General features: G+C 41.2%; 1 protein-coding gene across 1 annotated transcript in view; it reads left to right on the top strand.

The window, feature by feature from the left end:
- Window positions 1-16,645, top strand: part of stard13b (StAR-related lipid transfer (START) domain containing 13b) — an 81,530-nt gene that overhangs the window by 12,056 nt on the left and 52,829 nt on the right. Inside the window, exons 3-5 of the mRNA XM_010870296.5 lie at window positions 6,087-6,212; window positions 7,794-7,961; window positions 15,546-15,576. Of these exons, the coding sequence (XP_010868598.4) occupies window positions 6,087-6,212; window positions 7,794-7,961; window positions 15,546-15,576 (325 nt within the window). The remainder of the gene's footprint in view (window positions 1-6,086; window positions 6,213-7,793; window positions 7,962-15,545; window positions 15,577-16,645) is intronic.

The raw sequence follows: 16,645 nt of genomic DNA, 5'->3' as shown, positions 1-16,645 counted from the left end.
TACATACTAGACAGACATACACTCACCTAAAGGATTATTAGGAACACCATACTAATACTTTGTTTGACCCCCTTTCGCCTTCAGAACTGCTTTAATTCTACGTGGCATTGATTCAACAAGGTGCTGAAAGCATTCTTTAGAAATGTTGGCCCATATTGATAGGATAGCATCTTGCAGTTGATGGAGATTTGTGGGATGCACATCCAGGGCACGAAGCTCCCGTTCCACCACATCCCAAAGATGCTCTATTGGGTTGAGATCTGGTGACTGTGGGTGCCATTTCAGTACAGTGAACTCATTGTCATGTTCAAGAAACCAATTTGAAATGATTCAAGCTTTGTGACATGGTGCATTATCCTGCTGGAAGTAGCCATCAGAGGATAGGTACATGGTGGTCAGAAAGGGATGGACATGGTCAGAAACAATGCTCAGGTAGGCTGTGGCATTTAAACGATGCCCAATTGGCACTAAGAGGCCTAAAGTGTGCCAAGAAAACATCCCCCACACCATTACACCACCGCCAGCAGCCTGCACAGTGGTAACAAGGCATGATGGATCCATGTTCTCATTCTGTTTACGCCAAATTCTGACTCTACCATCTGAATGTTTCAACAGAAATCGAGACTCATCAGACCAGGCAACATTCTTCCAGTCTTCAACTGTCCAATTTTGGTGAGCTCGTGCAAATTGTAGCCTCTTTTTCCTATTTGTAGTGGAGATGAGTGGTACCCGGTGGGGTCTTCTGCTGTTGTAGCCCATCCGCCTCAAGGTTGTGCGTGTTGTGGCTTCACAAATGCTTTGCTGCATACTTTGGTTGTAACGAGTGGTTATTTCAGTCAAAGTTGCTCTTCTATCAGCTTGAATCAGTCGGCCCATTCTCCTCTGACCTCTAGCATCAACAAGGCATTTTCGCCCACAGGACTGCCGCATACTGGATGTTTTTCCCTTTTCACACCATTCTTTGTAAACCCTAAAAATGGTTGTGCGTGAAAATCTAAATCCATTGAAACAACTGCCATGTGATTGGTTGATTAGATAATTGCATTAAGGAGAAATTTAACAGGTGTTCCTAATAAACCTTTAGGTGAGTGTACATGAATAAATATATACATACAAGATTGACATATGTGAATACATACATACTACAAAAACATACACTCACCTAAAGGATTATTAGGAACACCTGTTAAATTTCTCATTAATGCAATTATCTAATCAACCAATCACATGGCAGTTGCTTCAATGCATTTAGGGGTGTGGTCCTGGTCAAGACAATCTCCTGAACTCCAAACCGAATGTCAGAATAGGAAAGAAAGATCATTTAAGCAATTTTGAGCGTGGCATGGTTGTTGGTGCCAGACGGGCCGGTCTGAGTATTTCACAATCTGCTCAGTTACTGGGATTTTCACGCACAACCATTTCTAGGGTTTACAAAGAATGGTGTGAAAAGGGAAAAACATCCAGTATGCGGCAGTCCTGTGGGCGAAAATGTCTTGTTGATGCTAGATGTCAGAGGAGAATGGGCCAACTGATTCAAGCTGATAGAAGAGCAACTTTGACTGAAATAACCACTCGTTACAACCGAGGTTTGCAGCAAAGCATTTGTGAAGCCACAACACGCACAACCTTGAGGCGGATGGGCTACAACAGCAGAAGACCCCACCGGGTACCACTCATCTCCACTACAAATAGGAAAAAGAGGCTACAATTTGCACGAGCTCACCAAAATTGGACAGTTGAAGACTGGAAGAATGTTGCCTGATCTGATGAGTCTCGATTTCTGTTGAGACATTCAGATGGTAGAGTCAGAATTTGGCGTAAACAGAATGAGAACATGGATCCATCATGCCTTGTTACCACTGTGCAGGCTGCTGGTGGTGGTGTAATGGTGTGGGGGATGTTTTCTTGGCACACTTTAGGCCCCTTAGTGCCAATTGGGCATTGTTTAAATGCCACGGCCTACCTGAGCATTGTTTCTGACCATGTCCATCCCTTTCTGACCACCATGTACCTATCCTCTGATGGCTACTTCCAGCAGTATAATGCACCATGTCACAAAGCTCGAATCATTTCAAATTGGTTTCTTGAACATGACAATGAGTTCACTGTACTGAAATGGCCCCCACAGTCACCAGATCTCAACCCAATAGAGCATCTTTGGGATGTGGTAGAACGGGAGCTTCGTGCCCTGGATGTGCATCCCACAAATCTCCATCAACTGCAAGATGCTATCCTATCAATATGGGCCAACATTTCTAAAGAATGCTTTCAGCACCTTGTTGAATCAATGCCACGTAGAATTAAAGCAGTTCTGAAGGCGAAAGGGGGTCAAACATAGTATTAGTATGGTGTTCCTAATAATCCTTTAGGTGAGTGTATAAATACATACATATTAGACAGACAGACATATAAATGTATACAGCTGCAGAGACCAATGCACCTTTTTCTTTCCTTTCCCAAAAAGTTGAAAAGGATTGTTTTGAGTGAGGTATACGAAGCATTCAATTTTCAGTGGTCTCTTAATTTTAACCTTGCTGTTCCTCACTTAAAACCTTTGTTTTCGACTTTAAAAAAAAAAAAAAAAAAAAGGTGCATGGTCTCTTTATTTTTTCTGGAGCTGTATATATATATATATATATATATATATATATATGCCAGGTTCTTGTGATGTAAAAGAATGAGACAAAGATAAATCATGTCTGAACTTTTTCCACCTTTAACCTATAACGTGAACAATTCAATTGAAAAACAAACTAAAATCTTTGATATAGGATCAGGTCCCAAAATCTCACAATAACCTAGTTTAAGTGTGCACACCCTTAAGCTAATACTTTGTTGAAGCACCTTTTGATTTTATTACAACACACATCTTGACGTGGCAATATTTGCCCACTCTTCTTTGCAAAAGCGCACCAAATTTGTTAGATTGCGTGGACATCTCCTGTGCACAGCCCTCTTCAGATCACCCTACAGATGTTCAATTGGATTCAGGTCTGGGCTCTGGCTGGGCCATTCCAAAACGTTAATCTTCTCCTGGTGAAGCCATTCTATTGTGGATTTGGATGTATGCTTTGTGTCGTTGTCGTGCTGAAAGGTAAACTTCCTCTTCATCTTCAGCTTTCTAATGGACGCCTGAAGTTTTTGTGCCCAAATTGCCTGGTATTTGGAACTGTTCATAATTCCCTCCACCCTGACTAAGGCCCCGGTTCCAGCTGAAGAAAAACAGCCCCAAAGCATGATGCTGCAAACCACCATGCTTCACTGTGGGTATGGTGTTTTTTGGGTGATGTGCAGTGTTGTTTTGGCGCCAAACATACCTTTTGGAATTATGGCCAAAAAGTTCAACCTTGGTTTCATCAGACCGTAACACATTTTCCCACATGATTTTGGGGGACTTGATGTTTGTTTTTGCAAACTTCAGCCGGGCTTGGATGTTTTTCTTTGTAAGACAAGGCTTCCGTCTTGCCACCCTACCCTAATGTTGCTGTAGGCCTCTTAGAAGCCTCCCTGATCAGTTTTCATCTCGTCTTTTCATCACTTTTGGAGGGACATCCAGTTCTTGGTAATGTCTCTGTTGTGCCATTTATCTCCACTTGATGATGACTGTCTTCACTGTGTTCCATGGTATATCTAATGCTTTGGAAATTTTTTGTACCCTTCTCCTGATTGATATCTTTCAACAATGAGATCCCTCTGATGCTTTGGCAGCTCTCTGTGGACCATGGCTTTTAGAACAGCTGAACTTTATTTGTGATTAATCTGAGTCACATAAAATGATGGCAGGTGTGTAATGACTTCTATTTAGCATGAGTTTGAATGTGATTGGTTAATTCCGAACATAGCCACATCCCCAGTAATAAGAGGGTGTGCACACTTATGCAACCAGGTTATTGTTAGGTTTTTATTTAAAAATGTTCCCCCTCAAAGATTTCAGTTTGTTTTTCAATTGAATTGTTCATATTATAGGTCATATTAAATGTGGAAAAATTTCTGACATGATTTATCTTTGTCTCATTCTTTTACAACCTGCCATTTTTACAGGGGTGTGTAGACTTTTTATATCCACTGTACATACCAGACAAACATATATGAATACATACATACTAGATACAGCTCTGGAAAAAATGAAGAGACAATTGTACCCTTTTCTTTCCTTTCCATAGAAGTTGAAGCTGGCGGAGGACAGCTTCTGTATGGTTTCTATATTACACTGTGAAATACTTCTCTGTTTGTTTAGAAGCAGACATATCTTTCTGGTTCCTTTTGAAGATAACAGAGTTTCCCTGAGAACCCACTGAGAACAGATATGTTTTGACCAGACACATGCTGCGGTTGGTCGAGAAAAAAATGCCACAAACAGCTCTGGTCAGAAGTAGTGTGCTATATTGGGAATGAGACAGACAGCTCTTTCTTTCCTGTCTGTGACCCTAATCATGACTTCTAACCTCTACGTTGCCTCTGACAGCCTGTGGAGTCAGGAGGGGATTGGCCAGATCAGAGGGTCATTCCTGTGGCATTGGAAAGTTTCCTCTGGCAGGGGACAGGGTCAACCTGCTGAATGTTGACTTACTGCTACATTGATCACTCTTCACCTACTGGTACTCAACACCTCAATTGTGTTTTTCCAGTTTTTTTGACATCTGAATAATCTTTGGCTAAAAGGGTATCTTTATTGAGCATCTCCATGTAGCTTTTTAGGAAAGGATTAGATATAATCTGTGTCAGGGAATCACCTTTTTATTTTAGAAAATATGAATGTATGGACAATGGTAAGGAACAAAGTTTCCATTTAATTACAAAAATGTAAGTACATTACAAGAATTTAAATGCAATATGGAGAAACAGCTTTGAGCCAAAGGCTTCTGGGGGCCACAACAGACAAAATATAGACAGTTGACAGAGTTTTAGTCAGTAGTCAGAACACAAATGACAGTTCTGACGTTTGATTCCAAGAAAATAAATGAATGGCTTTTTGTAGGCTTCTTGTCTTCTGAGTCACGCTGTTACGCAACAGTCTTTGGAGGGAGAGAGATAGGCACACACAAGCTGCTACCCCTTAAGACTTTTGTTTGCATTTTTGTCATTTTACTTTTTATCCAGAGCATCTTCCTGTTAGTCCATTAATCTCAGGATAGGTGGGACAACCACACCGCCCAGAAATGAGAGTACACTTTACTCAATAAAGTAGCTATCAGAAATGTCAGTAAACCGTAGGGAGGGGCCGTTCTCATGCTGTTCCACTGGCAAGCATCATGGTCGTGCAGTGGATGCAAGCGTCGACTGGAAGCCTTGTAAGTGTGGGGAGAAGCTAGGTGACAATGGAGAACCTGGGGATAGTTGAACACCAGGTGGACTGCAATGTTCTGGATTGGTTGTACAGGGTTGGATGGCACAATCAGGGATCGTTTACTGCTAATGTGTACACTTTAACCTCCAGATAATCCAACCAAGTTCTGTGTCTGAGTTTGTCCTGAATGGTTCTCCATTCTCAATATATTTCACTACTTCTGACTTGACCCTAATAGGCCTTGGTCAAAATGAGTGCATTTGGGACACAGATTTTGTGTGCAGGGACTATACTGACTGCGGTCGTGAGGTTTAGGGATCCAGAGTAATCAGAGACACGGAGGTCTGGCATGCTGTGAATGGATGAATTTCCTGTTGTTGACCTCCCTTGTTAATTGTAACTTGTAATTTTTTTTTTTTACAGTATTTACAGTATATTGTGCTCGTATTTATCATCTGTAGGATTATATCACTACTTTATAAATAATATATTGGGTCATTGTTGTCTGCCAAGAAATGTGTAGGTGAGTGATTGTTCTGTATGTTGTTTTCAGGTTTCAGTTGAATGGCCTGATTACTGCACACTCTGGTTGAAGGATGCAACAGTTCCTTAGTCCTGAATAGTCCTGAATAGTCCTGAATAGTCCTGAATAATACTGAAGACCGTGCATGTGACTCCTGCATTATGTGGTCTGATCACCAACCACCCTGCCTATCTCTCTCCTCCTCCTCTCCTGTCTTCCACACCCTGTCTCCTTCCCCCCGTCTTCCTCCCCCTGTCTCTCTTGGTCCGGCCTCAGTCTCCGTGGTGTGAGTCTATGAGCCGGCTGATGAAGAAACTGGACCAGCTTAATCTAGACATAGAGGAGGCGCTGAGCACCTCCTCCTCCCCATCAGACACACCCTGTGCCACACGTAAACACCAGGTCAGTCACACATGTTTATTTTTTATGAACAGAGACACTAAAGTTGATTCCCCTTAAAAATGAATGCTAGCGTTACCCTTAAAGCTAAGCCTCACTTTAACCCTAACTTTAACGTCAATAATCAAATGTTAATGCCTAAATGTAAGCTTGCCAAAATGCCTAACTGTAATGCCTAACCCAAAATCCTGCCCTAAATCCAACTCTAACTTTTGTCCTAAACCTAAAACCTTGCCAGAAAATGTCCCTTTACAAAATGAGGAGCAGAACATTTTTCCCAATTTTAACCACAGTTTGGACACACACCCTGCACTACATTCAAAAACAAGGTCAGTCTCTCACACACACAAACACACACCCTGAGATCTTACCAAGCAGATAGTAGGTGACCTGACTACTTAAATAAAAATGTGAGCCTTGTACTAATACAGTTGGCAAATCAACACAGTACATGCCTCTGCTGCATGCTTTCTGCTCTGTTTAATCCATTTACTGAGCTTTCCGAAGAGGAAGTCCTGATAGATTACTTTTATAGTCATTCAACAGGTTTCAACAATGCTTTAAGTTCATGTTGCTTTAGGAAGTATATACACTCACCAGGCTAAGCTCCCAATCCAGACAGACAGAGGACTAGACTCAGGATGTTTCCCAAATTACACCCTATTTTCTTTAAACTGCACACCTTGACCTGAGCCCTACGTGGACCATTTGGTTCAGAGCATCCAAAGTGTGTTCTGTTCCAACATAAGCCATATGGATAAATGTGATATATACAGTATATACTCTGTATATATACAGACATATGTTGCCTTAAGTGGAATCTCTCTGTCTCGGACAGTATGGCCATTGTCAGGCTGTCTTTGATTGTGCTTCTTTGACTGCTGCTGGCTTCCATTCAATGATGTGAGAGGAGGGAGCTGGCTCTTCTCGAAACTGCTGTAGTGAGTAGAATACTAGGCTGGCCAGGGTGGCAGGCCACGATAGGAAACACGGACAGACAACCATTGTGTGGAGAGGTTGTTATTGGGACCGTGTAGCTCTGGTCCTACATAAGAGTCCTCTCATAGAGTCTTGCATCATGAAATACCCCGGCCTTTAGCTACAGTAGCGGTCAGTTAGCAGAGGGCAACAACAGACAGAGGTCTTTATGGGTCTATGTGATCAACACACACAGACAGAGGGCTTGTTGTGTGGGTATGTTTATATGATGGAGCCCGTTAGGCATGATTACAGGGTGGTTAGCAGAGGACCGGGCCACATGCTTGCAGACATCACATCAGCAGCCATTCCAAACACTCACGGAGACAGCTTTAACTATCGACAGGCAGTCGCCAGCAAAGGAGACCACACGACATCTGTACTAGGGGTACTTGACAAGGTCATAATCTTTGTCCTTTCAGAGGACGATCAACACATGAAACAGACTGCCTTGTCTCTGTTTGCCAATGTCTGTCAATAGAACTGGAACTGGTAAGGCTTTTCCTTACTTCACCATTCCAGAGACAGGGAGACGGACATACCAGATAAGACAGACAGACCAGACAGATTGAGTGTTGACGGTTGTTGTTGTTGTTGTTGTGCTAGTGTGGAGCTGTATCTGGGGTGGCAGTAAACCAATCTGTTAAGGAGGAGGACAACACATTTCTGCATCGAGGGGGTCTGGACACAGGAGAATGGCCCAGACAGGACCAAGACAAGATCGCTCTACATAGCTCAACGATAGCAACCGGAACAGGGACTGAGAAGACAGTCGTAAGTTCTTGTGTGACTATCTCTGCTCCTCTCTTAATCCTGCTAACTGTATCTTTCTGTCTGCTTGTAGGAAGAAGATAACATCAGCTAGCTCTCCTTTTAAATGCTTTTAACAGTATCTGAGTATACATTTCTCTGTCCTGGGAGTGGCCTGTTTTCTCAATGTTTGGTTGACATCCTTATGCCATATAATCTGGCTCCAGTGTTTTTCGGATTTGGCATTACCTTCCTGTCTTAGAGTGTTACGTTTGTTAGCTTATTAGTCATTTTGGTTGTTCTACTTAACAGTAGAACAGATCTACTGTGGTTGGACAAGGCAATTTGATCGTGCTCATGACTTAAGTAAGCGTTAGCCTAAATGTTCATTATTTCATGAAAAAAGCAATGACTAAAATGATAGAGAATAAATAATTTATATTATAATAATTTATATTACTATATTTAGGGATTTGATCCAAAATGTGTATACTGATAAAAACTCAAACTAAGTATGTTTTTTTTCTCTCCACCAATATAAATTACAAATACCCCTTTTAGCTGGGAAATGTAATTCATGAACTCAAGGTTATCAAGAAAAACATATTTTGGACATCTCTGAAGGCCATCTATAACATTAATGAGGAGTCCACACCACAGTAATTCATTGTGTCCTCTCATATTACTTTTCTTCCAGATTTTGATTGTCTCACCCTCACAAAAGTTAGGCATCCCATGTTCCGTCAAAAATAGCTATATATGTCTTTGTAGTAGAGACTTCCTGTATTTTACTGTGTCGAACTGGCACTACATGAGCTTGATTGTTCTGAATAAAAGGTTCCAGGAGGGACAAAAGTTGTGAAATGTCTGAAATACCTCAACCGCTTGAGCTACAAATTAGTTAGAGATATATTCAGAAATTACAGTATTTATTGGACCTACAAAATATGTATTTTTGTCTTTCACAGTCGGCAATACAACAATCTATATGGCAATCTATTAATTCAGGGTTGCCAACTTAATTATTTTTCCAAAACAAATTGTCAGAAAAACAAATGTTTTGACCCAATGGTTGGACTTACAAACAAAACAAATATTGTACTTAAACATTTAGAACATGTAGAATCTCTGGAACACAAGGCTTTGCTGTACGATTCACAAGAAATTTGGTATCCATCTAAAAGCAAGTACTGTTGCTGCAAACTGGCTAATCGTGCATATTGAAGATCACACCTGCCAGAGAAAAAGTGGAAAAAACTGTTTATCAAACTGGTAAGATCCATGATATGAAAATCGGAAAACAATTCTGTAAAAACGTACTAAAAATGGAAACTTAAGGGCAAAGAAGAGCAGTGACAGTCAGTGTGTTTTAAAAGGCGTGTGTGTGAGTGTGAGAGAAAGAGACAGCTGAGTGGTTTACTGTTCCCAGGTCAAGTGTTAGTCCACCACCAGGCACAGTAAGGGCAGCGATGCAGGACATGTGTAGCTTGGGGTGCATATAGGGAGGATGTGATTCTAGGTCCTGTACATTCTGTATAGGAGCTCATCTCACAGTCTGTAGCTCCATTGGAACTCTATTAACAGCCTGTGTCTGAGTACCATTTCTAGATCAGAATCAGGAATTAGAGGTGAACAACTAATTAGTTAAGAGGGAACAGAAAAGTGTGGCTTGGTTCTGATGTCTAGTTCTGAAAGTGTTAGGGCAGATTACAGTCAGAAAGCAGACGAGGTATGCACAGTGCCCTTCAAAAGTATTGGAACCCTAGATTAATATGAACAAAATAGGTTGTTATTCATCAGTTTGATCTCACGTTCCAAAAAATCATACAAACCTAACCTTGAATTGTGTGGAAGTTGTACAGCAAGAATAAACTTTTTTGTCATTAGAAAACACGCATGACACAATTGAATTGAATACATGGTGCACCCTCCCTTTACCAACTCCGATTTGTCTACTGTAATGTTTGATGACGTAGGGGAACATAGGCAGCGATTGGAGACCATTCCTCTGTACACTCCAGGTCCTCCAGAGGTCATTGGTCCGGTGATGTTGACTCTCCTCGTCAGGTCACACCACAGGTTTTCAATGGGATTCAGGCCAATAGGATTCATGGCCCTTACAAAAGCTGGGTTTTATGGTCATTGGACCATTTCTGTGTGGAATTAGAGTTCTACTTTGGATTGTTGTGCTGCTGGAAGATCCAACGGTGACCTGGTTTTAGCCTCCTGACAGAGGCAGACAGGTTTTGGCCTAAACTCTCCCGGTTCTTGATGGAGTCAATGTTGCCATGTATCCCAACCAAACAGCCCCACAACATTACTGATCCACCACCATTCTACAGAGCGGGAATTTGATTATTTTCTTCATGACCATGTCTCTTTTTAAGCCAAAACTCATGATGTATTGTTGTCTCATCAGGTCTTAAGAGTCTGGTTCCAATCTAGGTTCAAATGATGTTCAGCAAACACCAGGGGCTTACGTTTGTCCTTCGGTAACAACTGAAACTTTCTTCTGGCAATCCGTCCAAATAACTTTATCATGGAGGTGGTGACTAATCTTAGTTTTGGAGACTTGGTGACCCCAGGATGGACCCAACTTTTGCAATTTACCAACTGTGATCCTTGGCGATTTTCTTGACCTTTGACCCATTCCTATCACTGTGCGTGGGAGCAGTATACACATGTCCTATTTCCAGGCAGGTTCATCACAGCTCCAGTGTTATACATCTCTTAAGTAATGGCCTAATTGTGGACATGGGTATTTCTAGGCATGTATTATTTTTGTAGCTGTTGCTTAATTAGCAAAATTCAACAACCTTTGTTTCATTAAATTTCTGTTCTCTGGCCTTCCCCATGTTGATGAATGACTAAGGGAGTTTAGCCTGTTTGTCACCTCAGTGAAAAGGGATGTTATGAATGACCACTTAAGAGTTACATAAGGCATAATCATTTTCCTTTATTTCAAGATTTTCTTGGGATCCCAATAATTATTATTTTGGGATTTGATTCAAAATATTAATTATTGGGATCCCTAGAAAATCCTGAACTAAATTAAAAGGATGAAAATCTTGAACTAAATATAACAATTTTTCAATTAAAACTTAGATTCACATGATTTGTTAAGTGTAAGATCAAACTGACAAACAACAGGGACCGTTTTTCAGAGCCTATTTACCTAGGGTGTCAATCTCTCTGGAGGGCACTGTAGATAAAGACAGGCTGTATAGAGACCATTGTCATGCTGAGCATATTGTTCTAACCCAGCCCACCGACACGGAACACAATGTTCCAACCAAACCCACTGTCACAATGAGCACAATATAGCAACGTGCGCGCACATATGTGCCCACGTGGGTGTGTACAGGCCAGGGTTAATGATAAACCCAGGATTATGGCCCTATAAGCCCCAGGCTGGCACCAGGTTCTAGACCACCTCTACAGAACACATGCATACATGTACACGCACACTAACACCCCTCAGCCCCTTACGTTAGAGTTGTGGAGTGGGTGTGAAACTTCTGGCAGTGGAGAGAGTCTTTTATGTTATAGTCTGCGTCTGAGCTGCTGCTGTCATGATGAGAAGCTTAGAATAGCCTGAACATGGTGTCTGCAGCATGTCATGTGACAGGATACTTCTGAGCTCGTAGACAGAGGCTGATAGACAGAGTTGCTTTCCAAATTGCACCCCATTCTCTTTTTACCAACACTGTATTCCCAGTATATAGGTTATAGGGTGCCATTTGATACGTATCTAAAGTGTTTGTTGCCAGTGTTATCCAGGAAGTTGTTAGGGTTGTTGGTTTCAGCCCAGCCTGTCTCGGGGTGCCAGTCAACGTTACCTGGGGTGATCTCAACATGACCCCTGTTGGACTGACATACAGTTTCCGTTCCACACTGATTGTATGGATCAGCGGTTCTCAAACCTTTATTGCCGTGTACCACCTCAGAAAACATTTCACTGAATATGTGTCCACTGAAGGGAGCGCCGCGTACCACTCTACCATAGTTTGAGAACCAGTGGAGATCATGTTTTATTTTCTCATCATTCTGGTTCCATCTCCACCTGCAAACAACTGCATTGGTATGTGGACACACAAGGGTAAGATGTGTTCTGTTTCACAAGTGAGGGTCAGACAGACAGGTTTGTGTTCTTCGCTTTATATTTCAGGGTGAGACAATCAGGTATATGTTTAGTGTTTTATAAGTTAAGGCGGAGTTAAGTGTGTTTTCAGTGTTGGGTATGTTAGGGTTATACTGTCAGGTATGTGTTCTGTTATATACATGCTGTTGAGACAGGTTTATAGGCATATTGAAGAGATAACCATGGTCCACAAGTGGCTAGCAAAAGAAAAATAGTATTTTGTTGTTGAAAGGTACAGTTCAGGTGAGTAATAAATAATTTCAAAGACATTGCATGCATCATGGAACATTGTAAAGACTATCATTAAAACATGGAGACAAGGACAACCGGGACATTGCAAAGAAAAATCCCTCCAAAATAAATGACTGGGCAAGGAGAAAGCGCATCAGGAAGGCTACCAAGAGGCCCATGGCTAACTGAAAGAAGATACAGGAATTTCTGTCAAAAACGGCATTCCTTGCATATTACAATCATTGTGAAAATTCTCCACAAGCCTGCGTTTTGGGTAGAATGGCAATTCAGAAGCCAAAAAAAAACATTAAAGTCTGCAAACTCGGCTGCCCTCTGACAGAAAGCAGAATTTCACCTATCAATGTGACAAACAGAAGCACATAACCAAATCAACCAAGTAATGGCTTGCAACAATTCAGTGTTATGTAACTGCCCAGGCAAAGCTTTTACCTCAGTCCTATAGAAGATATTTGGACTGGCCTAAAGAGGGGTGTGCACAGGAAATGTCCTTATAATTTGATGAACCTTGAATCTGAGAAAATTGCAAAATGTGCTAGGCTGAGCACTATCTGAGCACTATCCAAACAGAGTTACTGCTGTAATCCAAGCAAAGGATGCTTCCACAAAGTATAAGGTGTCCAACCAAGGCATTGAGAGTTTTGTATCTAAAAAAACAATAATCTTAGAAATAATCTATTTGTTTTTCCTCTTAAATCTGGTTAATTATGAAATCTTAATAAAGCTGCAATAGGATCTGTCATGTTTTGTCTTGATTTCCACCTTTCCACCAACAAAAGCTGCACTGTCAATATGGGTGTGAAGATTTTCGTATACACTGTATGCAGTGATTAATTTAGGAACAGGATCCAGAACCTGTCAGATTTAGCTATTTGTTCCAGCACCTGTTTTCAATGGATCCGGTATCTGTCTGCACATTACTCTTATTTTTTGCGAATGTAAACATTATCCTGTGGGAATTTAATTATGTGGACTTTTTTTTTGAAAGGTTATGGGAGTGACAGGAGAATTTAGGGATGTTGGGCGAAATTTGGGGAAGAGTGCAAGGTTTTTTATGAGAAGGTTGTTGATAGCTTGCTTTTCAAAAAGATTTCGGACTCTACAACATGAACCTTGAAATTTTGGTTACAGAGTCGTGGTGTTCCCGTTATTCATCCTAGAATCAGTCTTACACTACTGTAAGCGATCATAAAGTTTATGAAGTTGGCTATTCCTGTAGCCCGTTGTTCTATCTTCTATCCTTTTATTGTCCTCTATTTGCGCTACCGATGTGTTCGATTAGCTCCATTGGCTGATTCAAGCTGCTGGAGCTAGCAGGTGAAAAGATGTGCTCAACCCACCCCCCAATTAGCCAACCGAGCTATGCTTCCAGGACCTCTATGGCCAACGGATCGATCTCTCACACATCGCAATGTGTTCCGGGACCTTACGATTTACAAATGAAGCACTGACTGTCTGTGCTTTCTATTGGAATGTTCTGCAGCAGGTTTCTGTGTTCCTATGTCTTGACATGAATGCTGCAGAGACATTCCATGTGTGCCCTGAGACCTGACACTTTGAACAGAGACAAATAGTTCCTCAGAACCTGACAAGATGTAGCCGGCCTGAAGGCCCAGCATAACCTCTGTCAAAGCGTTAAAAAACAGAGACAGAAACATATTCATGTTTTCAAAACTCCTCCTTTGACATGATGGAAAGTCTTCCTTTGGTTTGTGACCCATTGAGGTACAATTCTAAATATAGCCAGGTGTTTTCCTGTCTGACTAGGAGGATAAAGGATGAAATAGATGAGTCTGGTCAGCTAAATAATCCTGTACCCTGCTATGGTACAGAACATTATCTCATAGCCATCTACAGTACAGAGTATTACATGTAATCTCATAGCCAGCGACATAATAATAATAATAATAATAATAATAATAATAATAATAATAATAATAATAATAATACATAATAGTAATAAAGAATATTTGTCATTTTAGTCAATGCTTTTTTTCTGAAGCCACTTACAGTCATGAGTGATACATCTTCCGTCCCATAGGTAGCTACAAAGTACAACCGAATTTCAGAGAATAGTAACACACCACATGACATGTCCACTAGCCTTTTAGATTTTCATTTGTTTAGTCACTGCAGCAGACAGTTAGACCAGTAATCAGTTAATAAAGACAAGACCATTTTAACATCCTGTTTGTTTGTAGCAGAAGACACTTTCTGACCAGGCTGTCGGCCTCCTGTGTCATGTCACCTGACCTCTGACACCTGTCCTTTAACCATAACCCATGACGTGTGGACCATTTACCTGGTGATCAGTCAAAACTGAGATGTGTAGTTTAGCTATAGGCCAGTTAAGAGGAAAATATTTTCCTGAGCCCCAATATCTACAGTGAATTAAAAAAACTATCCAAAACAGAACAAATGCACAGAGACTATACTCAGAATGAGATAGTAATGAGAGTCCAATGAGATGTAATTTTGTTTGGAGTTGTTTAGAGTGTTTTATAACATGATTGTGTTTCCATATTGCTTTATGGTCAAAGGTTTATGGGTAATGAAACAAAAAAGACATTTGGGAATCAACTTCAAGTTAAAACGTAGAAATTACGAATAAAAAATAAAAATAAAATGTTGTGCAGCTTGGAGATTTGCCAACTTGAGAAATATTATGAACCTTCTTGTCCTACTAGACACATGAATAATGTGTAGCACAGCATAATGTACTACTTAATGGTTAAGTAAAACTTAACCGAACATTCTCCACAGTTTGTAAAGTCCTCTTAAAATAATGCCCTGGGCTTAGTCCAGTTGAGTGTTACAACCGCAGATAGTGGATGTTATAAATACTAAAGGGATGTACAAACAAGAGCCAGCTGTCCATTCTGAAACACCCATCAGGTATAGTAGTATAGTATATGTCTCCCTAGTAACGAAGGCAGCAGCCAGATAGATGACTCATCAACTACCAACTGTTTATAGCTGTGTTCTGCTAGGATTCAGTTCATTGCTCTTCTCTGAATATCCCCTCATCTGTGGCATCACTAGGATGCCACAGAGACCTGGCTGACATGGACATCACTCTAATGTTTAGAACATTCCGACGGTATCGCTTTCATTCAATGGGTTTTATTGTGCTTTTGTAACAGTCAGTAAAAGCGGTATTGATGGGGCAGCGGTATATTTTGTTGCTTTGTGTGACAGGTGTCTGTCTTGTCTTGCAGATGTGCAGCAAGATAACCCAGCCAGGTTCAGGTAAGGCTTTTACATGTTTACATCTTTCACCAGGCTGTTGGACCGGGGCCCGTGCCCCAAATACAACCCTATTCCCTACATAGTGCACTACTTTGTACCAAAGACCTATGTTTCATCTTTAAAGTTGTGCACTACATAAGGAACATGGTACCGTGAGGGACACACACACAGGCTGTAGATGCACAGTGGGTCTGACAATGGGGTCACTGTCTGTTGGTTTGTTGTATATTTCTACATACTGCCTCAGCTACAGCATTCATGGGTGTCTACTACAAACTCCTCATCATGGTTACAAACAGTCTTCTCCTTTTGAGCCAGACACAACAGTGCTTATATCTATGGAAAATATTCAGTAGTGCTTCCTGTGATCCTATATAATACTCCATTCAGCCAGGATATATCTATAACCTGGGAGGTATTGAAGGCTCTTGCTCTTGCATAACTTCACGTACAGTAATAGTGTCTGTGAGAAAGTCCCATGTTAACTCTAACAGCAGAATGCAGAGTTACCACTATATGGTGTGTTTGTGCTACAGTCTCAAAGTTTCATTTTATTAGGCCAACTGACTGACTGACTGACTGACTGACATGGTCTGTGAAACAAATGGAACCCTGTTCCTATAGCGCATAAGAGCACTGTGCTGAATCTCATTTGGTACATAGCGCAATTAGCCCAGGGTCTGCTCAGTTAGCCTAGGTTAACCTAGCCAACGACCTGATGTCTCACATTAGCTCCCACAGTCTTGTAGCATGCATGCTTTCAAAATAATAATTCAAATAATGCTTGCCTACTAGTGCTGTGCTTGGCAGGGTGGTATGTGGCTGTGAAACAATGTGGTTGTTAGTGATGGATGGGGACAGGTGTGCCAGACCGGCCCAGGCCTCACTCCCCAGCAGGGTCTGGAGAATGTTCAGGGAATGTCCCATCATATAGCCTGTCAGCCTCTTCTTTTAAAGGCCTATTTATACTGACCGCCTGGCTTGGTGGGATGCAGTTAAAATTAGGAGGCATGCCAGATCATTGTTACTAGTACTACATAGTTACTGCTGAGGGAACTATTTGTCGTGT

The sequence above is a fragment of the Esox lucius genome, chromosome 1, assembly GCF_011004845.1.
Source record: "Esox lucius isolate fEsoLuc1 chromosome 1, fEsoLuc1.pri, whole genome shotgun sequence".
NCBI classification, from domain to species: Eukaryota; Metazoa; Chordata; class Actinopteri; order Esociformes; family Esocidae; genus Esox; species Esox lucius.
This window is presented reverse-complemented; position numbering and strand designations above follow the sequence as displayed.